The following is a 26,350-nucleotide window of genomic DNA, read 5'->3' as shown; positions in this document are numbered from 1 at the left end:
GCCCATTACAAAAAGACAAATACTATATGATTTCACTGATCTGTGACATCTAAAGCAGTCAAAATCATAGAGACAGAAAGAAGGGTGGTTGCCAAGGGCTCGAGAGGAGCCGGCAATGGGAAGTTGTTTTTAATGGGTATAGAGTGTCAGTTTTACAGGATGAAAAGAGTTGTAGACATTGACTATACAACATTGTGAATGCACTGTTGAACTGCAAGGTCTCCTATGTCTCCTGCTTTGCAGGCAGATTCTTTATCTGCACGCTTAAAACTGGTTAAGATAGTGAATTTTATGATATGTATATCTTACCACATTTAATATTTTTAAAGTTTTTTTAGCAATGGAGAATTAAACGTCAGTTTGTAGAGTAGATTTTAACAGACATGAAGGATGATTATTAGAAGATTATTCTAGCCAAATAGATGGTTTTGATGCCTTCAAGTAGGTGAAAGTGTTGGTATTAGAAGGGCAAGGAGAGATGCTAAAGATGCTAAAGACATGGGGCTCTGATCATAGCTCTTTTCAAACCTCCTTCCTAAATGCTTCCCTGGTGGCTCAGATGGTAAAGAATCTGCCTGCAATGCAGGAAACCTGGGTTTGATCCCTGGGTCAGGAAGATGCCCTAGAGAAGGGAATGACAACCATTCTGGTACTCTTGCCTGGAAAATCCCATGGACAGAGGAGCCTGGTGGGCTACAGTCCATGGGGTTGCAAAGAGTTGAACATGACTGAGCAATTAACACTCTACTCCTTCCTAAATATGGCTGTACCATTGGATTTGGGTTTTTTTTTATTTGTTTTTAATACTTCTCTTTTCTTTAATGTTTCCTTTTGTGTTACCTTAGCCTCTTAAGTATCCAGAGAGCAGAGACCTTGCCTACTTAATCCTTATGTAAAGTACTCAGCGCCACAGAGAGAAAGAATCTTAATAAATGTAATCTTTAGAACAAGTATTGGAAGGACAGCAATCACTGTGAAAAAGAATAGACCTGGTTTTGATATCAATTTATATTCCATGAGTACATGAAAGGTGATAGGATTTTACTGGTATCTGAAATATCTCAGTAATAGTAGTTGTTATGGGCTTCCCCGATGGCTCAGCAGATAAAGAATCCACCTGAATGCAGAAGACACAGGAAACACAGGTTCAGTCCTTGGGTCGTGAAGATCCTCTGGAGAAGGGAATAACAACCACTCCAGTGTTCTTGCCTGAAAAATCCCATGGTGGGCTACAGTCTAATGGGTTGCAAAGAGTCAGACATGACTGAGTGACTAAGCACAGCACAATTGTTTTGAGTAAAATGTGAACTCCAGAACTATGATGAAAACATATAAATGAACATATGACTTATGTGAAACTGATGAGAGATCTTTAAACTTTTATGTCCTGACAGCTTGTGGTCATTAGCGACCCCCACATCAAGGTTGATCCCAACTACTCAGTGTATGCTAAGGCCAAAGAACAGGGCTTCTTTGTGAGGAATCATGAAGGAGGAGACTTTGAAGGTGTATGCTGGCCTGGTAAGATGTCATTTTTTTCACCTAATATCCACTGTTTAGCCCAAATTAGTGAAGGCTGCATTAATTTCTTATAGATGTCACATGCTGTATTTTAGGTGCCTTTCCTTAAAGGTGTTATCATCTTTTATATCTTTCATCTAACACCGGGTATGATATTCTTTGTTTACATTTATAAGTCAGTGAACGATTGAAAAATAAATAAGCAAACCTCAGTGACATGCTGTTTCCCTTAGCAAATAAAAAAGCCAAAGAATTGAAACAGGAGAAGAAGATGAAGAAAGAAAAGTCCTGCATGTCTCTCCCTGTGGTGCTTTTTTGCCTCGACAGCCCATAGGTTTGACTTTCCAGCCTTTCATGAGTGATCTCAGCTGCCCCTGACAACTCTGAAGCCTTCATTTCTGAAATCATTACGTTAAAGCCTTGGTAGAAACTCCTCACAGACAAAAGGGAATTACCAGTCTATCATCTGATAGCTCTCTATCACAAATTCACACACAATGGAGAAAGCCCATGCATTCCTCTTCTCCCTGTACCACTTATTAGCTCGTCTCTGCCCTCCTTCAGAACAAAGGGTTCACTCCAGGATATCTGCCATAATCCTTACTGGGGCTGTCTGAGGCCATCAGTGAACGATAGGCTCCATCCTGATGCTTGTTCGTTGGCATTCCCCTACCCTCTGGGTCTGAGAGGACTAGTGATTGTCACTGGAGCTCAGCATTGTCTTCTTCATTAGTGTCTCACCAGCCTATGCCTCTGTGTTGGCTGTCTTTTACGTTTGATGTAAGGCACTCATTCATTATCCAGCTTTCACATCTTACATCTTACCATGAGGACCACTATTCCTAACAGGCTGTCTACTCTTCTGCCTCTGCAGGTCTCTCCTCTTACCTGGATTTCACCAACCCCAAAGTCAGAGAGTGGTATTCTAGTCTTTTCGCTTTCTCTGTTTATCAGGTTTGTTTTTATTCCTTTGCCCTTTCCTAGTTACCTGGAAGGATGAAGTAAGGAAAGAAGTGATTAAATAGAAGTACTCTGCTTCACTGAGTAGCTCTTGATAAATAATGCTTATATGAAGAGGCAGGGATGCCAACCACACTGCAGAATTCGGTGGTGCCATATGAATGGCATATGAGGAGAGGCACCATATGAATTACCAAATGCACAAAAGCTGTGATTTTGACTTTCATTATAATAGACTGTATGATATATCAGATTACTTCATAATAGAGATTTATTATATTTTCAAATTGTAGAAATTTTTACTTCATATGGTAGTATTAAAAATGATAATGATATATGTGAAAGTATCTTGCAGAGTATAACATGACATTAAAAGTAAGGTATAATAATAATTCTTAAAATCTTATAAAAATCACAGAGAAAACTGGAGAGGCCACATCTAGACAACTGTTTTCAACCAATGGTGATAGTGATAAGAATGATGACTAATATAAATTGAGTACATGCTATGTGCCAAGCACTGTGCTAATTACTTTGTGTGCATTATACCATTTCATCTTCATAATAACTCTTTAAAGTTAGAATTGTAATTAACTCTAATTCCACAAAGGAGAAAATCAAGGCATGGACAAATATAAAAATCTGCTAAATTCACGCATCTAATAAGTGGTAAATCCAAGATTTTAACTCAGGTCGACTGTCTTCCAAGCCTGGCTCTTAACCACTAAACTCTAGTTTCTGAGCATCCTGTATTAGGATATAGAAATAGGAGCTTCCCTGAGGTTAAGAATCTGCCTTGCAATGCAGATGTGGGGGTTCCATCCCTGGTTGGGAAACTAAGACCCACATGTTGTAAACCATCACGCCACAGCAAAAGATCTCACATGAGGCAGTGCAGATCCCGCGTGCTGCAACCAACCTGATGCAGCCAACTAAATAAATAAATGTTTGTTTTTTTTAAAAAGAAGAGAACTTAGAGCAGGGATAAATAATAATTGGGCCAATCCAGTCATACACATTTGTTCCCCTATTGTCTGTGGCTGCTGGCACATAACTGTACCTGGATTGGGTTATTGAAAAAGAGGCCTTATGGCCTGCAAAGTTGAAAATATTTACTATCTGGCCCTTCCAGAAAAAGTTTGCCAGCTGCTGCCTTAGAGGGTGTTAAAGAACTGTCAAAGTAAGTAAATACTTGGAACCTATACAGCCTTGTTCATTGAAGTATACATGATTAGAAAGAATTTGAAGTAAAGAGTCAGGAAAAAACATGTAAGCCTCCTCCAGGCATTTGAAAGACTACCGTGTGGGGAAGGCAGCAGATGTATTTTCTGGTATCCCAGAAGACAGCCTGGTTCCTGTGAGAGAGTGTTACAAGGAGCAAGACTTTCAGAAAACTTGAAATGAGCTGCCTGAGAGACTCCTGGTCATTGTAACTATTGAATCAAATGCTGAGAAACCAGGGATTTTTATAAAGGGACTCCAGCACCATGTTAACTGGATGACTCAACAGCCCCATCCCACTCTAAATCAAACAGTTCTCTGTAGGATACAAACTCTAGATCCTGCTGACAACTGGTATCTTAGCTGTCAAACCCTTCATAGTACTAGAGGGAAGGCAGAATCTCTTCACAGACAGCTCTAACTGCCCCTAGTAAGAGTTGGAGCAGATGAGGAGAACCTAATTGTTCACACCTGTCCTGTAGGGGTTCTCCAGGAGGTCTCAGAATGAACTTGTGGTTGACGTAGGACTACAGCACAGCGCTCTTTCAGTCATCAGCAAGTACTTATTGAGAACCCTCTGCCATTCAGTTTGTTCTAGGTATTTGGGATTTATCAGTGAACAAAACAGACAAAATTCCTTGCCCTGTGGAACTTTTATTCTAGCAGATGACAGAGCATAGATAATAAACATAATAAGTAATAAGGTGAATGGAGTAGGAAAGAGGAATAGGGCTGGCTGTCATATTAACCTTGTCATGTAGGAGCTTTATCATAATCAAGATTGACTTCCTAGGGATCTACTGACATCCTCTACATATGGAATGACATGAATGAGCCCTCTGTCTTTAAAGGCCCGGAGCAAACCATGCAGAAGAATGCCATTCATCACGGCAACTGGGAGCACCGGGAACTTCACAACATCTATGGCTTTTATCAGGTAAGACATCTAAAAAGCAGCTGCCTGGATCCACAGGCCCTACCTTTAGACTGAAAGTCATTTGCTTTGTAACAACCATACTATACTGTTCATTTCTCTTTGTGTGTCTTTTCTATCAACTGTAATAGGTCTTATCAGGTTGTAGCCAATATAAAACATTATTTTTCCCTTTGCATCTTTTCCTTCTATAATGAACCTGATCGATTAACTTACAGATATTGTGAGATGAATGATAACATAGAAACATCTTCCTTGACAGGAGCCATTAGTAAGGAGCATTAAATAATCCCTCAAACCTTTTACTGAAGTAGGCTGTGCATAAATACATCAAAGACAAAACAAATTTTTAAAAATTTCACAAATGTCTAAATACAGCAAGCCTTATGTTCATACCAGGGAAGTAAGATTTAGACCACAGAGGCACAATTTCAGTATGTATACTTGCTAAATGTAGAAGGCCTTCCTTAAGTACTTAGCCTTCTCAATGGAAGGTGGTCGAATTGTCTTCCATTTGCCAGTCACATTCAAAAATCTTTGCAGTCACTTGCCCTAATTTATATCTGTGGCTCTTTGGTATCTTCAGAATGTAACAGTGCGGTTCCTGTGACCCTGCCACCAATTGCTGTTTTCCAGTGGGAGCTGCTGGCTACATGTGGCATGGTTTCCAGATAGTATCGGTTTACTTCTCTACGCAGCCTCTTGCTATAACTGTAAACTACTTTATAGTTGGAGAATTTTCTTATGTAGGCCAGAGCCAGTCACTTAACCTCTCTGAAGGTCAGTTTTTTTTGTGTAAGTTATAAGAGAAATATCTTATAAAAATGCCTACAATAATAAGCACCAAAAAATTTCTCTTTTATTATTTACAATTATTTCATTGCTATTTTTACATTTTTATTTATTTTTTTGACTGTACTGAGTCTTATTTGCTGCTCAGGCTTTTCTCTGGTTGCAGCAAGCAGGAACTACTCTCTAGTTGCAGTGTTCAGGCTTCTTGTTGAAGTTGCTTCTCTTGTTGTGGAACATGGGCTCTAGGGCATGTGAGCTCAGTAGCTGTGGTGCACAGGCCACAATCTCTTCCCAGACCAGAGATTGAACCTGTGTCTCCTGCATTGGCAGGCAGAGTCTTTACCTCTGAGCCACCAGGGAAGCCCTTGTTTCATTGCTATTTTAATCAAAGAAATTCTTTCACTCTTTTAATAGGGAAATTTGAAGCAGTTTCATTACATCATGAAAATTATTTGGAAGATTTTTTTAATATTTTCTATTTCATGTTCCCACCTGTTATTTAGGGCTTCCCTTGTGGCTCAGCAGGTAAAGAATCGGCCTGCAATGCGGGAGACCTGGGTTCGATCCCTGGGTTGGGAAGATCCCCTGGAGAAGGGAAAGGCTACTCCAGTATTCTGGCCTGGAGAATTCCATGAACTGTGTAGTCCATGGGGTCGCAAAGAGTTGGACACGACTGAGCGTGCATATAATAATAGGTCGGACATGACCTTTTATGTACTTTTTGCACATGAAATAGCCTGTTGGGGATGTCTGCACAATGCCATAATTCAGTCGTCTATTTGAAATTTTTCTTCTTTGCCATTATAGCAAATGGCCACTACAGAAGGACTGATCCAGCGATCTAAAGGAAAGGAGAGACCCTTTGTTCTTACACGTTCATTCTTTGCTGGATCACAAAAATATGGTAAGGACTGGCGCATATGATCATACTTAAAAACACAAGCTAGCAGCCTGTCTCTTTTGACTATATATGGTGCAACTCTGTTGATACTTTCCTTTTCTGTAGAGAGTGATGCACCCTGAAATATTTATTTTGTCCTGAGACAGAGTAAACCAATTTTAATAAAGTTTAGTTACTTGTTTCCCATGGAAGAACTTCACTTATGGCTCAGCTGGTAAAGAATCCGTCTGCAATCAGGGAGACCTGGGTTCGATCCCTGGGTTGGGAAGATCCTCTGGAGAAGGGAAAGATTACCCACTCCAGTATTCTGGCCTGGAGAATTCCATGGACTGTAGAGTCCATGGGGTCACAAAGAGTTAGACATGACTGAGCAACTTTCACTTTTCATGGAAGAACTGGCCACTTAGTTGGGAGAATGTCTTTAGAGAATCTATTTTCTGGGATGGCCACTTCTGACCCTGTCTATTTGATTTATCAAAACCAGAGAAAATATACTTCTAACATTCCTTCATCCACCTGTTCCACTAAGCAATGTGGTTTAAAGTAGACCTAGCTGTTTTGCTTGTGGTCAGGGTCATTTATAGCTGGATCCAGTTTACTAGCTAATGCAGATCTAGTTCAACCTAAGCACCCCATGGCAGGAAGGCTATTTTAAGTCCCCTGGCCTTGCATAAATAACCTGAAGCTTAGGTCCCAGTTTGAGGAATCCAGTCTTTATTTTAATAGGATATTATTAGGCCTCCTTCTCCAACCCTGAAAACCAGCTCCAGTGGTACTCTGGAAAAGGCAAAAATATTATCAGCAGGCAAAGATGTACAGAGATGCTCAACACAGCACTAGTCCCTAAAATAAAAAGAAATAAAGAAAATCCAGATATCTAACAATAAGGGAATAGTTATTAAGTTATGGTGTATTCATATGATAGACTATCATAAGGATATTTAATGTATGCCTTAATTGCATGGTAGATGAGGGGGAAAATGCAGGATACCTAAATGTTTATATATTATCCTGATTTTGTTTAAAAAAAAAATATATATATATATAGGTATATCATGTGACGAGTTGACTCACTGGAAAAGACTGATGCTGGGAAAGGTTGGGTGCGGGAGGAGAAGGGGACGACAGAGAATGAGATGGCTGGATGGCATCACCAACTCTATGGACATGAGTTTGAGTGAACTCCGGGAGTTGGTGGTGGACAGGGAGGCCTGGTGTGCTGTGATTCATGGGGTCGCAGAGAGTCGGACACGATTAAGTGACAGAACTGAACTGAATCTAAATGGGGCTTCCCAGATGGCGCTAGTGGTAAAGAACCCACCTCTCAGTTCAGGAGACATAAGAGACTTGGGTTCAATCCCTGAGTTGGGAAGATTGCCTGGAGAAGGGCATGGCAGCCCACTTGCCTGGAGAATCCCATGGACAGAAAAGCCTGGCCAGCTCAAATCCACGGGGTCGCAAAGAGTTGGACACAAAAGAGGCGACTTAGTAGGCACATACACAGTAATCTAAATGAATATAGTACCATGTTGATTATGAGTTATTTTAATTTTCTTTTTTATCTCTATTTTCCAAATTCTCTATAAATATCCTTTTTAATCACTAAAACAAGTAAGGTCTTTGAATGAAAACATTTATAAGAAGTTTAAAAAGATATAACTGGAGATAGTGGAGGGGTGGAGAAGGCAATGGCAAGCCACTCCAGTACTCTTGCCTGGAAAATCCCATGGATGGAGGAGCCTGGTAGGCTGCAGTCCGTGGGGTCGCTAAGGGTCGGACACGACTGGTCGACTTCACTTTCACTTTCACACGTTGGAGAAGGAAATGGCAACCCACTCCAGTGTTCTTGCCTGGAGAATCCCAGGGACGGGGGAGCCTGGTGGGCTTCCGTCTATGGGGTCACACAGAGTCGGACACGACTGAAGTGACTTAGCAGCAGTAGCAACAGCAGCAGTGGAGGGGTGGGCTGGGGGTTTGGGGTTAGCAGATGCAAACTATTACATATAGAATGGATAAACAACATGATCCTGCTGTGTAGCACAGGGATCTATATTCAATATCCTGAGATAAACCATAATGGAAAAGAATATGAAAAATATATGTATGTATAACTGGATCACTGCTGTGCAGCAGAAATTAGCACAAAATTGTAAATCAGCTATACTTAAGAAAATAACAGAAGATATGCATATAAGTAATCTTTTATCTCTTAAATATGTTGGCCCATTGCCTAGTCTTCAATACTCCCTGTGAAGCTACTGACTTACCCTCAAAATGAACCAAGTGAGGCATTACAAAGAACACTGTTGTATCAAGTCCGATGCTGAGATCAACAGCCAGAAAGAACTTCCACCTAAACAGCCATTTGAGACCTGAAAACACCTGCATATTTACATGAATTTTGTTACTTTATAATGTTGTGGGTTTCAAAGTCATTATGTAGATGTATACATACCTCATTTGAAGTCCAGGAGGAATTATGAAGGTACTGTTTTAAAAGAAAAACCCCTTGAAAATATTTTCCTTTGCTGGCCATAGGACAGCCTAAAATTTCTACAAAATATTAAAACAAAAATAGCCACCAAAAGTATTTTAGTAAAAGAGAGACAAAATGTTTCAGGAGTAATATAGACTTAATAAAATAAGGTTGTTTTCTTTTATGAATCTTTTTAGTGTTATATATCTTTACAAGTTCTTATCAACTATTCAGTGCTCAGGAGCACTGGCTTTAGAGTCAGACTGCCTGAGCGCAAATCCTACATTATCCACTTTTGCCATATTTCTGTCTACTGTAAAATAACGTTAGTGTTTACCTGATAGAGTTGTTGTGATGATTAAATGGAATGATTCAAGCAAAGTAGCATACCTCCTGGCTCAGTGAGGGCTCTATAAATGTTAACTATTGTTATTGCTACTGTATTTTGTCTCCCTCATGTGGTCTTAAAACCTCTTACAGAGGATTTTGCAGAAAGCAGAGTGGCACATAGGCATATAGATCAATGAAACAGAACAGAGAATCCAAAAAGAGTCCAACACATATATGATCAAATATTTAGCAGCAAATTTGCCAAGGCAATTCAATGGAGAAAGGAGTTTTTTCAAGAAATAGTATTGAAACATGGGGTATACATTTGGGGGAAGAACCTTAACCCTTACCTCATACCATACACACAAAATAACTCAAAATGAAATATAGACTTATATTATAAAAGTTAAAACAAACAAAAGGCTTCTAGACAAAAAATGTAGAAAACCGTCATGACTTTGAGATGGCAAATTTCTTAGAACACAAAAAGCACAAAACATAAAATTAAAAAATGATAAATTGGACTTCATCAAAATTTTAAAAAGATATTGTTAAGAAAATGAAAGTGAAAGTCACTCATTCTTTGTGACCCCCATGGACTATACACTCCATGGAATTCTCCAGGCCAGAATACTGGAGTGGGTAGCCTTTCCCTTCTCCAGGGGAACTTCCCAACCCAGGAATCGAATCCAGGTCTCCTGCATTGCAGTCAGATTCTTTTACCAGCTGAGCCACCAGGGAAGCCCATTGTTAAGAAAATAAAAGTCAAGTCACAGACTGAGAGAAGACATTTGCAATATACGTATGTATTTATCAAAGAACTTGTATCCAGAATATATAAAGAACTTTCACAATTAATTAAAAGAAAGAAATGTTTTCCTTTATGTTAGTTTGTCTATTACAAATATGGAATCTAAATATGAAATTGAGTACACATGGGCTGATTTTTTTTTTCTTTCTTTTAATACCTTCTTACTGATGACCAAAGGTGCTGTGTGGACAGGTGATAACACAGCAGAGTGGAGTTACCTGAAAATTTCTATCCCTATGTTACTTACCCTCAGTGTGACTGGGATCTCTTTTTGTGGAGGTAAGATGATAGCCTCAAGCCTGAAGTGAGAGAAAAATCAAAGCTGGGGCGGGGCGGGGCGGGGGTGGTGTTTTCATTAAAGCTGGTCAGAAATCCCTTCTTGTGAGTTGTTTTCAACAGAATAAACGTGGGAAAGAGAAAATGAGGAGAATGGAGAACAGGCTAGAGAGGAGAATGAAAGGGACACTTCAGCACTGTGAGAACTGAGGACATGAAGTAGAGTCATCAGAAAGCGAGCCACAGTGTTCTTTTCCTCGTTCTCTTACTGCTCTGTTCCCTCCTCAGACACTCTTGATAACTGAGTTTCTCTTCTTGAAATACTCCTTTTCTATCTGAAAGTGATAAAAATGGAGAGAACTACAAAGAACTTAGCAAATCAGAAATCAGCTATACAGAAATCCTGTGGCATTTTGTATATATACACACACACTTGGAAAAGATAAAATTTAGTTAAAATAAGATTCTCTGATGGGTTGCTTTCCCCTAATCCTAGTAATTCCCTGCAGATGAGAGATCTCAGTATAGAGATGTTCAACCTGGCTACAGGTCCAGCTGCTACTTGTTTTCTGTGGGACTGGAAGCACTTAATATCACATTTAAATAGATGTGTTTTTAATGGCGCTAGTTCACATTAGACACCAAGAATTTGTATCTGCTTAAGGGCTAAGCCTGAAATTTTCTCCCTAAACCTCTAATTCTGATATGTCTCTCTCTTTAGTTCTTTCTATAGTACCAACCACCACCACTACCCACCCCTGCCCCCATCACTAAATACAGGCTTATTGAATCAGGCAGATGTTTTGTAGTTTCTGAGTTACCAGGGTTCTGGACAAACAGAAATGTTGATCTTGCAATAAAGCCTTTTGACAGAAAAAGGACATATTCAAAGAGCTTATTGTCAGATCCCTAAACAGCCTGAGCTTTTTAGTATGTGCTTCCTAATTTGAGGCCACAGTTTGATGGTGTCATTTTGAGTGTACATACATACCTTTGCCCTATTGGTCTGCAAGGCCTTATCTTACCTGTGGGCATCATCTGTTAGACGCCCAGGTATCTCACTCAGTCAGTAAAGCCTTTCTTTACTGACTAATCAGCGGATGTAGGTGGCTTCATCGGGGATCCAGAGGCAGAGCTGCTAGTGCGGTGGTACCAGGCGGGAGCCTACCAGCCCTTCTTCCGTGGCCATGCCACCATGAACACCAAGCGACGGGAACCCTGGCTCTTTGGGGAGGAGCACACCCGACTCATCCGAGAAGCCATCAGAGAGCGCTACACCCTCCTGCCCTACTGGTATTCTCTGTTCTACTCTGCACATGTGGCTTCTCAACCTGTCATGAGGTAAACAGGCTTCACCACCACCCCAGTAACCAGTCTCTACCAGAAGATCCTCTCAGCCACTGGCAATGGAGTAATTACAGTGATTTCAAAAGAAAAGCCAAGTGTTTAACCAAGTGTCAGTCAGGTTATTGAGTACCACCTGTGAGCAGGGTCAGGCAGTAGAAGTCACAGAAGATAAAAACTAGATCTGCTATTTGGTGATTCAAGCATTAATATTTGGTTAGTGTTAGTCACTCAGTCGTCTCCGACTCTTTGTAACCTTAGAATAGTACCCTCTGTCCGTGGAATTCTCGAGGCAAGAATACTGGAGTTGGGTAGCCATTCCCTTTGCTAGGGGATCTTCCCAACCCAGGGATTAAACCTGGGTCTCCTGCACTGCAGGCAGATTCTTTACCTTCCAAGCCACCAGGGAAACCCATAATATTTAGTAGGGGATAGAAATAGAAGGAAGGAATAAAGAAAGAAGGAAGGAAAGAAGGAAGAGAGAGGAAAGAAGAGAAAGAAAAGATAAAGTGACTTGGTACTTCAGTTCGTCTAGTATTTAACCTATGTAGGGAAACAAAACATGCCACCCCAAAATGTGTCTTTTCGGCTTGAGGATTCTTAGAAGCTGATTGTTTTTAAACATACAAAAGGCTCAGGAAGTCTTTCTTTTTAACCTCATCCTTAAATGCCTACAAGAATTTAGCTAAAGAGCTTGGTCCAGAAAGTATATTATCACCAGAGATACCTACAAGGATAATGAGCTAAGCATAGTAGCGGGAAGCTGGGAACTAAAGTCCTCTCTGTATCCCATTGTCTTTGCATGGCCCAGCAAATGTTTGTTAAACATTTGTTTTTCCATCTCCAAGTGAATATCTTGCCTCACTTTTGGTTTTTTATCTTTTTTTTTGGCTGCACCATGAGGCATGTGGGATCTTAGTTCCCAGACCAGGGATAGAACCCATGCCCCCTGCAGGGGAAGCACAGAGTCTTAACCACTGGACTGCCAGGGGAAGTTTCCTTCCTCCCCTTTGAAGTCCCAAACCTCACTTACTTCTCCTTCTCTCAGGTGTTATATCAGCCTCAATTGCCTATCTTGTCTTTAGGCAGTATATTTTTATGGAGCTCCTGTTTATACATCATTAAATTTTATTTTCTACTGTTAAACTCTGTCTTGTCAACTTAATTCTTAGACCAGTCAGAAAAACCTACAAGGATAGAGGAAAGTAGCTTTTTCATCCCCCACACCCACAAGCCTTCTCTCATGAAGAACAACTTATTCTGCCAATCTTAGCTCTCTCTTACCCTTATGGCTTTTCCTGATGTATAAGTTATATTCTGATTCTGTTTTGAAGGCAAGATGTGAATGCCAACTTTCTGGGTTAGAGAATAGTACACACAGAGACACACATAGTACATCAGGACCTCTAGATCAGCTGTTCCTCAGCCTGACTCAGAGCAGAATCACCGGGGAGCTTGTCTTAAAAGGCAGATTCCCAGGCCAGACCTCCAAACCTATTATGAGTCCCTTGGTTAAGTTCCAGAGATCTATGTTTGTTGGAAGTTTTCCTGGTGATTTTAGACATCAGCCAAGTTTAGATGCTTTGTTACTATTTAATAGCAAACGAATAGATTATTACAAAGGCTAGTTAATAAAATGAAAATGTTTCTCTTATTAAAAGGTATCTTTCCCTCATGAAATTGAAAGCAACATTAGAACCATGAAGTTAATATCCAGAGATATTGAAAGTTTTGTGATTTTAATAAGCCCAAATGCCTCCTACTTAGTTGTGTACAACAATAACAATAAAACAAAACCCAAACACCACACAAGTTTCTGAAATCTCCAAAAATGTTGCCAACTTGAAAACAAGGAAAACCAATTCTTTTCACTTAGATGATTAAGGATGCTTCATTCCAACCCCAAAGAAAGGCAATGCCAAAGAATGCTCAAACTACCGCACAATTGCACTCATCTCACACGCTAGTAAAGTCATGCTCAAAATTCTCCAAGCCAGGCTTCAGCAATACGTGAACCGTGAGCTTCCAGATGTTCAAGCTGGTTTCAGAAAAGGCAGAGACACCAGAGATCAAATTTCCAATATCCACTGGCTCATGGAAAAAGCAAGAAAGTTCCAGAAACACATCAATTTCTGCTTCATTGACTATGCCAAAGCCTTTGACTGTGTGGATCGCAATAAACTGTGGAAAATTCTGAAAGAGATGGGAATACCAGACCACCTGACCTGCCTCTTGAGAAACCTGTATGCAGATCAGCAAGCAACAGTTAGAACTGGACATGGAACAACTGACTGGTTCCAAATAGGAAAAGGAGTACGTCAGGGTTGTATATTTGTCACCCTGCTTATTTAACTTATATGCAGAGTACATCATGAGGAACGCTGGGCTGGAAGAAGCACAAGCTGAAATCAAGATTGCTGGGAGAAATATCAATAACCTCAGATATGCAGATGACACCACCCTTATGGCAGAAAGTGAAGAGGAACTCAAATGCCTCTTGATGAAAGTGAAAGAGGAGAGTGAAAAAGTTGACTTGAAGCTCAACATTCAGAAAATTAAGATCATGGCATCTGGTCCCATCACTTCATGGGAAGTAGATGGGAAACAATGGAAACAGTGTCAGACTTTATTTTTTGGGGCTCCAAAATCACTGCGGATGCTGATTGCAGCCAGGAAATTAAAAGACGCTTACTCCTTGGAAGGAAAGTTATGACCAACCTAGATAGCATATTAAAAAGCAGAGACATTGCTTTGCCAACAAAGGTCCGTCTAGTCAAGGCTATGGTTTTTCCCGTGGTCATGTATGGATGTGAGAGTTGGACTGTGAAGAAAGCTGATCGCCGAAGAATTGATGCTTTTGAACTGTGGTGCTGGAGAAGACTCTTGAGAGTCCCTTGGACTGCAAGGAGATCCAACCAGTCCGTTCTAAAGGAGATCAGTCCTGGGTGTTCATTGGAAGGACTGATGCTAAAGCTGAAACTCCAATATTTTGGCCACCTCATGTGAAGTGCTGACTCACTGGAAAAGAGTCTGATGCTGGGAGGGATTGGGGGCAGGAGGAGATGGGGATGACAGAGAATGAGATGGCTGGATGGCATCACCAACTGGATGGAGGTGAGTTTGAGTGAACTCCAGGATTTGGTGATGGACAGGGAGGCCTGGCATGCTGTGATTCATGGGGTTGCAGAGTCGGACACGACTGAGTAACTGAACTGAACTGAAGGATGCATGAAAAGCAGTGACAATTAAAAAATGGCACAGATTCTATATTATAAAATTCAGTTTTACCAACATTTAAGTTTGGTAGAAACCAATACAGTACAGAAAGTGAAAAAGAACTAAAGAGCCTCTTGATGAAAGTGAAAGAGGAGAGTGAAAAAGTTGACTTAAAGCTCAACATTCAGAAAACTAAGATCATGGCATCTGGTCCCATCACTTCATAGACAATAGATGGGGAAACAGTGGAAACAGTGGCTGACTTTATTTTTGGGGGCTCCAAAATCACTGCAGATGGTGACTGTAGCCATGAAATTAAAAGACGCTTCCCTGGTAGCTCAAACGGTAAAGCGTCTGCCTACAATGCGGGAGATCCAGATTCGATTCCTGGGTCCGGAATATCCCCTGGAGAAGGAAATGGCAACCCACTCCAGTACTCTTGCCTGGAAAATCCCATGGACCGAGGAGCCTGGTAGGCTATAGTTCATGGGGTCGCAAAGAGTCAGACACGACTGAGTGACTTCACTTCACTTCACTTACTCCTTGGAAGGAAAGTTATGACCAATCTAGACAGTATATTTAAAAGCAGAGACATTACTTTGTCAACAAAGGTCCATCTAGTCAAGTCTATGGTTTTTCCAGTAGTCATGTGTGGATGTGAGAGTTGGACTATAAAGAAAACTGAGGGCCAAATAATTGATGCTTTTGAAGTGTGGTGCTGGACAAGACTCTTGAGGGTCCCTTAGACTGCAAGGAGATTGATCTAACCAGTTCATCCTAAAGGAGATCAGTCCTGAGTGTTCATTGGAAGGATCGATATTGAAGCTGAAACTCCAGTACTTTGGCCGCCTGATGTGAAGAGCTGACTCATTTGAAAAGACCTTAATGCTAGGAAAGGTTGAGGGCAGGAGGAGATGGGGTCAACAAAGGATGAGATGATTGGATGGCATCACCAACTCAATGGAGATGAGTTTGAGTAAACTCCGGGAGTTGGTGATGGACAGGAAGGCCTGGTGTGCTGTGGTCCATGGGGTCGTAAAGACTCCAACACGACTGAGCAACTGAACTGAACCGAACACAATACAGTTAAGCAATTATCCTGCAATTAAAAATAAATTAATTAAAAAAACAGTTTGTTTTACACCAAACATGTTAGGCATTTGGACTTGGGCAAAGTTCCGATTATGCTTATCAGAGTAATTTAGTGCTCAACAATGAGAACGAGAAGTTTCGGGTACTAGAATTCTCAAGCTTTAATTGGACCATTTAAGCTAACAGATAGCTCTTTCACACAAGAAAAGTATATAGTAATCATAACAAGGGGATCCCAGTTGGTGCTAGTGATAAAGGACCCACCTGCCAACGTAGGAGATGTAAGAGACTGGGTTCGATCCCGGGGTCTAGAAGATCCCCTGAAGAAGGGAATGCAACCCACTCCAGTATTCTTGCCTGAGAAATCCCATGGACAGAGAAGCCTAATGGGCTATAGCCCATGGAATTGCAAAGAGCTGAACAAGACTTAGCAACTAAACAACAAGAACAATCAACCAGTTCTCATAAAATCTTGACTCATATGAAAAGAGTCTTGACTTTTTCCAATTTCCTTTGAATAGTTATAAAACTGAAAATATAAGTGATTGAGTTATAAAAAAAAAAAATCTAATGATGTTGAAGTAAGAAATTTCTTTTTTCTTTTCCCCAGGCCTCTGTGGGTAGAGTTCCCTAATGAATTAGAGACTTTTAGTGTGGAAGATGAATACATGCTGGGTGAGCATTTCTGGATTAATTTTACTTATGATAAATACTATAATTATGTTTTTCTTATTATATTTTCTAGTATAGGAACACTAAAAAAAATCCCTAGTCTCAAAGTCAAAAAGAAAAGAAATTTCATCACCAAGATTTTTAGTGTATTAGTGGGATCCCAACTCTATTCTTTTGTCATGTAATGCTTCTCATAACATGTTAACGTCATATAAACCCATTCCGTTTGTGAATGCCATTTGGGATTCTTGTTCAGGGTCCACCTCTAAGCCTTAAGATACCACCATAGGGAAGGGAAGTAGAAAAAAGTAAACCAGATAGTTATCTTTGTAAAGACCCAGAAGAGCTTATTTCATATACAAAACAAGACTGGGGTTGTTTGTTTGGTTTTGGTTGGCCTCTTTAATAGAGGTTAATCAAATTTAGAACAGGAAAGTTTATCATTTGGGTAATGCATTCAAGAGGCCAGGCTTGACAGAGAGTTGCCCAAAAGGTGAATTCTGTTTCTAAAGAGTAGAACCCCCCAAATAAAAACCTATCTCTTTAGGTCTCCACTCATCCTTGGGTCTCAAGTTAAAAAGCTATTACTTCCTTAGAGAAAATTTTCCTGACCAAAATTGCTTCCTAATATCTAATTCCACATGCCTTAGTCAAAGTCAGTCCCTCTTAATACATAATTTTCATTCCATTTTGTACTTTAGCTGGTTACTATTTGTCTTAGCTCTAATTAATTTGTAATTACTTGTTTAATATCTGTTTTTGACAGTAAACTTGATAAGGGCAGGGACCATGTCTGTCTAATTTGAAGCTACATTCCTCGAGCCTAGCACAGTGCCTGGTACTCAGCAGAATTCAATGAATATTTGTTGAATTAAATAGTGAATTTGCAATTGGCTGAATTTTACATATGCTAGTGCCAAGATCAAAACAAAATTAATAATCCAGACTTCCTTTAAGAGAATTATAGTTTTTCTGATGATACCTGCCCAAGAAAGAGGGCCTGAATATCTATGCAGACACACTTCTGGGTCACAGTTGTAGACTCGCCACATTCAAAGTCACATATAGCAAACAATGAAGCACTTGGAGAAGTGAAATGGTGCTTTCATACTACAGCTGTGCACAAAGTGAGACTATGCTGGACTATGTCAGGGTCCCTCCCTGTAATCCTAACACACCGTAAGTGGGTTAATGATAGGCAGTGATACAGTCACCTCTGATCACCTGTCCTCTTTCTAACTAACATTACATCTCCCTGAGGAATCATTGGTTCAACTCACCAGGATCTCTGCCTTTAAGAAGTTCAGTTGAGTGGTCTTTGAAACCACAAAAGCACTCAATTAAGAGAGCAGCATTGAAACATACACATTACCATGTGTAAAATTACATAGCCAGTGGAAATTTGCTGTATGACACAGGAAGCTCAAATCCTGTGCTCTGTGACAACCTAGAGGGGTGGGATGGGGTGGAAGGTAAGAGGTGGGAGAGAGGTTCAAAAAGGAGGGGACATATGTATACATAAGGCTGATGCATGTTGCTGTGTGGCAGAGACCAACGTAATAACGTAAAGCAATTATCCTCCAATTACAAATAAATAAATTAAAAAAAAAATTTTTTTAAACAGAAGGGATTTTTTCAGACCTCTCATAATGATATTCAACTTTATTTCTTCTCCACTTTTCAGGAAGTGCTTTATTGGTTCATCCAGTCACAGAACCAAAAGCTACTGTGGTTGATGTGTTTCTGCCAGGGTCAAGTGAGGTAACAGTAAACAACCGCGTACCTTACGTGTGTATCTCTTCCTTTCAAACTTGGTGGCTTAAAACGACAAAAACGTATGCTCTCACAGTACTGGAGGCTTCACGGCGTGGGCAGAGTTGGTTCCTCCTGGAGGTTCTGAGGGAGAGTCTGTGCCACGCCACTCTCCGCGCTCCCCGCTCCCCGCTTCTGGGGGCTGCCTGCACTCTTGGCATTCCTTGGCTTGTACCCACCTCACTTCAGTCTAGGCCTCCGTCTTCACTGAGTATGTCTGTGTCTCCTCTCCCATCTGTCTCTTACAAGACACTGTGATGATATTTAGGGCCTATCTAAATAATTCCAGATAATCTCCTTACCTTAAGATCCTCAAGTTAGTCAAATCTGTTCCCTTACAGGTAATATTCACTCCTTCCAGGGATTAGGAAGCAAATACATCTTTTTGAAGGGCCACCATTCAGCCCACTACACCTGTCATCATTGATATGACAATAATCAAGCTTTTCTACAGAAAGCCCATGAATGATGTTCTTTCTGCTTGGTTTCTCTAGGAATTTGTAGTTCTGAAGGTGGGAGCTCTATACAAAGGTTCCCCTGCGAAGCAGAAACCTGAGAAAAAGGTTAAATATTACAACAGCTAAATGAAATGGCTTGCCAAGCATTTCTGCTAAGAGTTTGTTAAATTAATTCTAAGTGCAGGCTCCCATTAAGAGGAACTAGCTCACTGTCTGACTTTGCCACAGTTTCTATTAATGACCTATTTTCATTTCAATCACACTGTTATGACTATGTAGCCTGTTCTTTCAACACTCCTGTTTCCAGGAGTGTTCTGTGATTGTTTCTCTTGCTACATCTTCCCAAAGCCTGGGTAGGAAAGCTAAGCTGCTTCTTGCTGGTTAGATAGTAAAGTACCACAATGGGCAGAGAGCTATCTAACAGCCTGGCTGTCACCTTCCCGTGTTTCTGTACAGCACATTCCCTCTCCTGCGAATCTCTTTCTTGGGGAGGCCTTCTCTGACACCCTCTTTAAGATCACAGACCACTCCCACTGCTCCTGATACTGTCCAGTTCTCCTTCATCCTTTATTTATCTCTGTAGAACATGCCGTTTTAAACATCCTAATATTTACTTTTATGTTTTGTTTATTATTTATCTCTCCCATTAGAATGTTAGCTTTTTGAAGGCCATGATTTTTATCTATTAATGGCCTCGCATTAATGGCCTATCTGTTAATGTATCCCTTGCATCTAGACAGACATGTGGCACATAGTAGGCCATCTGTAAGTACTTGCTGGGTGAGGAGCTCAGTAACTAAGCTCTGGGTCTAATCTACATGGTGTTTTGTACCAGTTGTACCCTTCTTAGGCTGGGAATCTTTGATTATGGTACCACACACCCCATGCCTCTCATTTCAATCAGACTGGAAATGGTTGATGGATAATCCCCAAATCTTGTTTGAATCCTTTTTTTTTTAACCTTTCACTCCCACCAACTCTTTATCTTGAGCTACTAGAATTCACCAAATAAAGACATTACAAGGAAAGATAGCTAAGGGATTATCCCTTGTAAACACAGACACAGAAATCCTTGACAATACATTAGGAAACTGAATCCAGCCAGAGTTAATACTTTATGACAAGGTAGGACTGATCCAGTTGAATTGAGAGTTCACTGCAGCTGACAATTGTCAGGGCACAGCCCTCTCACAGTCATGGCAGGACAGTGACAGATTCAACATCCCAGCTTTATACAGGCTCTGGTAATCCCAGGAGGTGGACTGTGGCTGTCAGAAATTATATTGGACTAGAAGAGAGAAAAGGGTTTTCTTTTCATCCTTAAGATAGTATCTTAAGGATTTATCCCATCAAAATACTTTGGCAGGAGCTTTTTGGCACTGTAGCAAGTAAACCCCCTTGATGGGCATCTCGGATAAGAGTTTGAACCTCATCCCTGAATTGTACTCTGTTTTTAAAAAATGACACTGTATTAGTAATCCAAATTTCCATTTGTTTTTCTCTAAGGTCTGTTTCCCTGTCAGACGCTTCCTTTTCTCCTGCCTCATTTGTAATTTATTTGCTTGCAGTGTGCTTTTCTGTTTTGTTGTAGTTTTCTCTCTTCCATCATCTTTTTCACTGTAAGATCATTATGTTTTTATAAGTCAGTTGAACTATAAAATCCATGAGGGCAGGTTCTGTGTCTTTCTGTTCACTCATGTATATCCAGCAATGCTGGGTACATGGTAGGTTGTTCAGTAAATAACTTTTGGATGGATGAATGAAAAAATGAATGGCCTTTTACTCGGCTTAATCCATCACTTTACTAGGCTAGTTAGTCCTTTGGGATTTTCTTAAAAGCATATGTTCTCTCTAACTTCTATTCAAGATTCTTAAAATTATACTTACAAATTTTTTTAATTATATTTATTTAGCTTTCTGGTTATTTGCAATCCAAATAAATGGATGTCTTATCAAATAAAGAAATCATGAGCAAAATGTGCTTATACACATTTTTTCACTAGGGTCTATTTCTTTTCAGATTTGGTATGACTCTAAGACATTTGCTCACTGGAAAGGAGCGTGTACAATAAAGATCCCAGTAACCCTGGACGCTGTAAGCTATTTTCAGACTGTTATTTTTACCTGTTGTGCTGATTAGTTTACTCAGGCTGCCATGACAAAATACCATAGACTGACTGGCTTCAACAATGGAAAGTTAATTTCTCACAGTTCTGGAGGCTGGAAGCCCCAGATCAAGGGGCCAACCAGTTCGGTTCCTGGTAAGGGAGTTCTTCCTGGCATGGAGACAGACACCTTCTTGATGCATCCTCTTATGGTAGAGGGAGTGTGTGCTCTTCTTGTGTCTCTTATGACACTAATTGTTTGGATCAGGGCCCCACTCCTATGACTTCATTTAATATTAATTACCTCTGTGTTAGTCGCTCAGTCATGCCCGACTCTTTGCGACCCCATGGACTGCAGCCCACCAGGCTCCTCTGTCCATGAGATTTTCCAGGCAAGGATACTGGAGTGGGTTGCCATTTCCTTCTCCAAGTTGCCTCTGTAAAGGTCTCCAAATACAGTCACACAGGGACTTGGGGCTTCACTATGTGAATTTTGTGGGGACACATTCAGTTCATAACATGTACCTTCATAGAAAGAACCAAGGACGTCAGTGTATAGTAACATCTACACATGGAGACTGAATGTAGATTAGTAGAGGGGTTCCCTGGTGGTTCAGATGGTAAAGAATCCGCCTGCAATTTGGGAGACCTGGGTCAGTTCCTGGGTTTGGAAGATTCCCTGGATTGGGAAGATCCTCTGGAGGAGGGCATGGCAACCCACTCCTGTGTACTTGCCTGGAGATCCCCAAGGACAGAGGAGCCTGGTGGGCTACAGTCCATAGGGTCACAAAAAGTTGGACACAACTGAGCAACTAAGCACAGCATACAGCACAGAACTGAAGGCAGGGAGAGGGTTTGGGGGGCACTGGCGAGTGACCATGAATAGGTGCAGGGTTTCTTTTGGGCAGTGATTTTTAATTGATTATGCTGATGCTTGCATGACTCTGAATATACGAAAAAACATATAATTGTGCACTGTAAATGGATGAATTGTATGACATGTGAATTTTTATCAATAAAATTGCCAAAATGTGAGGGGGAAAGAAAGAGTATAAAAATAACATGTACTCTGATTTCACAGTTTGGAACACTGAAGACAAACAGTTCTTCCCCATTTATTTACCTTTGTATGTCTAAGAAAAATAATCACACTGACTACAGGGAGTAAACACGGTGCTAGCACACATACCATACAGAAAGTCCTTCTATAGGACCAAGTCAGGAGACATGAGTTTCCAGTTGGACCTCTAGGCCCAAGGGGAGGCTATGAGTTATGATGTTAGACCCAGAGTGGCCCATCCAGGCTGCATTTCCTTTTTTTTTAATTAATTCATTTGTTATTTATTTGGGTGCATCAGGTCTTAGTTGCAGCACTCGGGGTCTTCATTGTGTGATGCGGGATCTTTAGTTTCAGGGCACGGACTGTCTAGTTGTAGTGTGCAGACTTACTTGTCCTGTGTGATGTGGGATCTTAGTTCCCCGACCAGGGATAGAAACCTGAGTCTCCTGTATTGCAAGGTGGATTTTAACCACTGGACCACCAGGGAAGTCCCCCAGGCTGCATTTCTGAAGGGAAGTTTGTTCCTGCAACTGAATCACAGCCACTACCAGAGACCTGAAGTAGTGTGAAAATCTTTAAATAGGTGTATTTTATTTTTTTTTTCATTCTCAACAGCAATACGAACTCCATTATAGAGAAAATGGGGCTTCCCTGGTAGCTCGCACGGTAAAGAATCCACCCGGAGACCTGGGTTCGATTCCTGGGTCAGGAAGGTCCCTTGGAGAAGGGAATGGCAACCCACTCCCATATTCTTGCCTTGAAAATCCTATGAACAAAGCAGCCTGGCAGGCTATAGTCCCTGGGGTCAAAAAGAGTCAGACATGACTGAGCGACTAAGACGTTCACATTCACATAGAGAAAATGATTTCAGATACCAACTTGCAGATCTAGAATAGACCTTAACATTCATCTGCTTGAATCCCTCATGTTTACAGGTGAAGACAGTGAGGTTCAGAGAAGTTAAATTACTTGTCCAGGATTTCAGCTAAATTGTGGCAGAACTGAGATAAGACCCCCAGGTCAATTAGACTTCCACTCCAGGGCCCATCCATATTAACTTACTGCCTCATTCTTTGAAGGAAAATAAAAGAAGAAATTGACTGATAAGGGTGGGGAAGTAAATGTGCTTTTACTTCTTGCTGCAAATCAAGCAGACGGTGGACATCTTGCCTACTCCACCCTCACTGCCAAGTTTATGTATACAGCAGTCCCCCTAATCCAAGGCTTCATGTTCCTCAGTTTCAGTTACCTTCAGTCACCTGCGGCCCAAAAGTATTAACATCCAGAAACACTAAATGGAAAATTCCAGAAATAATTCATAAGTTTTAAACTGCTTGCTACCTGGAGGATAATGATGAAATCTTCTGCCATCCTGCTTCATCCTGCCCAGGACATGACTCATCCCTCTGTCCAGCAGATCGAAGCTGTGTATGCTACCCCCCCATTAGTATAGGGGAAGGTATCATTATACAGGGTACAGTACTCTCCTCAGTCTCAGGCATCCACTGGGGGTCTGGGAATGTATCCCCCATGGAGGAAGGGGGTGCCTACTGTATTCTAGCTCTTCTCCCCACTTGCAGCTTACTCAGAGCAAAGTATAAGCCCTCACGTGATCCAGGGAGCTTCCTAAGAGAGGTCTACACTGGGAGGCACGGAACCTACTGGGGTGTCCTTGCTGGGAGTGCTATTCCAGAAGACCCATGCCTACAGGCCTGTTGTCAGCGTCACATCAGGTGGCCTTGGCAGCTTCTATAACAGAAATTTCACAGATTCACCCTCAGAATTGAGCCAGTCATCCTAGTGATGCAGGGAAGCAGGGACCAAGAAGTGTATAGGCTAAAGTAGGGACAACAGTCATCTATCCCAAACCAAGAAACCACCATCTTTTATAAACATATACACATGTATATTGGGGCCTGCTTGCATAAACGTAAAAATCCCCTCTTTAGCAGGGCCCTAAAAATAAACTTGTTTGTTATATTGACAGGAAAATTAAAAATACAAAGGAGGAAAGGCTACCTATAGGATAGTCAGAATAGATAATAAGTTGATGGAGGGTGCGAAGTTTTCCCTAATAATTTTTTAAATGAACCATTTTTAATATTTGAACTCTTTTCCTTTTAATGCCAGGGCCTGTGGTAAGCTTTAAGCTGGGAGAAAAGTAAGAATCCAGTAGACCCCCTTCCCAGGGGGGATATGTTCCAAGACCCCAGATGGATGCCTGAAACCGAGGAGAGTACAAAACCCTACATAAAGATATTTTCCCCTATTCTAATGAATTTGTGTTCACAAATTTATTTTGCTTTTGAGTCTACATTTATAAAGAATGTATAATGGGACTTTCCTGGCAGTCCAGTGGTTAAGAATCCACCTGCCAGTTCAGGAGACATGGGTTCCATCCCTGCTCTGGGAAGATTCCACATGTCACAGGGTGACTAAGCCTGTGCACCACAGCTACTGAACCTGTGTGCTCTGGAGCCTGTGCTCCACAAGAGAAGCCACCGCAATAAGTGTGTGTACCACAACTAGAGGGTGGTCTGTGTTCAGTGCAACTAGAGGGAGCCCACGCGCAGCAACAAAGACCCAGCACAGCCAAAACTAAATAAAAAAATTTTTTAAAAAAAGAATATATATATAATGAAATATTTTAAAAGCCTACTTTGAAATTGCCTTATATGAATCCTCCTCTGAGAGTATTCTCCTATTGTAGATACCAGTGTTTCAACGTGGTGGAAGTGTGGTACCAGTAAAGACCACTATAGGAAGATCCACAGGCTTCATGACCGATTCCCCATATGGACTCCGAGTGGCTCTAAGCACTAAGGTACTTGAAAAATATTACTTTTACACCTCTTGTTTGTTATGACTCTGTCTCTTTACAGTGGTAGCCTTGAGTGTATAAAAGTGGTAAAGCCCATCTATGGGATAGGTGCTTCTGATGTTTGTCTAGAAATCAAAATTTTGAATCATTTCTGCATCATTGTCCAACTTTTCTAACTTTCCTGGAATTGTTCTTCAGGGAACTCTGAGAACTAGAAATGATAGAAATTTCCTCTGGGGCACTGTGACCTGTGTTTGCTCTGCAGCTTGGCATTGATTACCACTGGACTGAAAGCTCATTGGGTCACAGGCAGCCTGCCATGTGGATTAGCCCTGACTCTCAGTCTCCAGTAAAAAGGTCCTGTGTCTATGCAACATTCCAGGGTTGTAGCCCCCCACACAACAACTTTCATTCTCATTGAATGGCTCAAACAACTACAATCTCCTAGGGTAAGGTCTGGAAGGATCCAGAATTGATCTGTTCTTTTGAGGAGATCTTTTGGGCTGAATGAGGCCTATAGCAGATTCCTCTCCAAACTGTTTGCCAAAATACAGTGTCAAACACAAATCCTTACTCTTAAGCAAATGTTATAATTCACTTTCTTTTTCTTACATCTTTCTTTTCCATCCATTTCTTTTAAGCATGTCTTCTTGGGTCAAACTATGGGCCTTGGGCCCATGGGAGGCCATGGAATAAATTACAGGAGACTTGAGGTCCATAACTCATGAAGCATTGTCAGTAACAGGGATCTGCCTATGGACTGCTGTGACATTGTCTGACATGCAAAAGGGATCCTCCTACCAAAAGACAGTAGCAACTAGGCACCATTCTCCAAATGGAGGTTCTTCTAAAGATAGCTGATCTTGTCCATTATATACTTTTTCCTTTTAACTTCGGTTTCATTGGGTGAACATTTCTTGACCTGTTGTCACATTTTAGGGTAGTATTTTTGAAGTCGCCTATGCCACTGACCATACTTCACAGTTTAAATCTCTTTCAACAAAGCCTAACTCTCTGTGCCTCCTCTTGTGTGACTTCCTTATTCATATTATTTCACAAATAGGTATTGAGTGTTTATATATTTTATGACTACTTTATACAGCTTTAATATTAAGCAGTTGTTCAACATAATTTTTCACAGATTTTTTAATCAGTTACTTCCTTTAGGGAGGGACAGTCTTTTCCAAGAAAGCTATTACATGAGCTAACTCCCTGTGATTCACTCTCCAGGGTTCTGCCATGGGTGAATTCTATCTCGATGATGGCCATTCTTTCCAATACCTCCACCAGAAGCAATTCTTGCACAGGAAGTTTTCATTTTCCTCAGGTGTTTTGACCAACAGGTAATGGCGGCTAAAAGAGCCATGTGCTTTCACAAATTAATTATGCCATCCATTTGCTATCCTTAAATGCACAGCTGATGTTTTCAGGTACTGTTTTTAAAAATTAATGATGAAGGCCATTTGTATTTTTCATCTTTTCTTCCAGATTCATTAATGTACGATTTAGAAATAAAATTTTAATGTAAATATACAAGTATAGTATACA

The 26,350-nt window shown here is 40.8% G+C and overlaps 1 protein-coding gene across 9 annotated transcripts in view; it reads left to right on the top strand.

The window, feature by feature from the left end:
- The window catches only part of GANC (glucosidase alpha, neutral C), a 78,171-nt gene that overhangs the window by 38,251 nt on the left and 13,570 nt on the right, over nucleotides 1-26,350 (top strand). For 8 of the 9 annotated variants that reach the window (XM_055435867.2, XM_055435864.2, XM_055435865.2 and 5 more), the window contains 11 exons: nucleotides 1,395-1,521; nucleotides 2,396-2,475; nucleotides 4,496-4,639; nucleotides 6,236-6,332; nucleotides 10,124-10,225; nucleotides 11,320-11,563; nucleotides 16,485-16,549; nucleotides 18,231-18,307; nucleotides 20,837-20,911; nucleotides 24,692-24,805; nucleotides 26,033-26,145. In XM_055435867.2, the coding sequence (XP_055291842.2) occupies nucleotides 1,395-1,521; nucleotides 2,396-2,475; nucleotides 4,496-4,639; nucleotides 6,236-6,332; nucleotides 10,124-10,225; nucleotides 11,320-11,563; nucleotides 16,485-16,549; nucleotides 18,231-18,307; nucleotides 20,837-20,911; nucleotides 24,692-24,805; nucleotides 26,033-26,145 (1,238 nt within the window). The remainder of the gene's footprint in view (nucleotides 1-1,394; nucleotides 1,522-2,395; nucleotides 2,476-4,495; nucleotides 4,640-6,235; nucleotides 6,333-10,123; nucleotides 10,226-11,319; nucleotides 11,564-16,484; nucleotides 16,550-18,230; nucleotides 18,308-20,836; nucleotides 20,912-24,691; nucleotides 24,806-26,032; nucleotides 26,146-26,350) is intronic. The other variant, XM_055435868.2, reaches the window with a different exon arrangement.

The sequence above is a fragment of the Moschus berezovskii genome, chromosome 9, assembly GCF_049115385.1.
Source record: "Moschus berezovskii isolate FMDL1 chromosome 9, NW_MosBer_1.0, whole genome shotgun sequence".
Taxonomy (NCBI): domain Eukaryota; kingdom Metazoa; phylum Chordata; class Mammalia; order Artiodactyla; family Moschidae; genus Moschus; species Moschus berezovskii.
The sequence above is the reverse complement of the archived record's forward strand: the minus strand, read 5'-3'. Positions and strand labels throughout refer to the sequence as shown.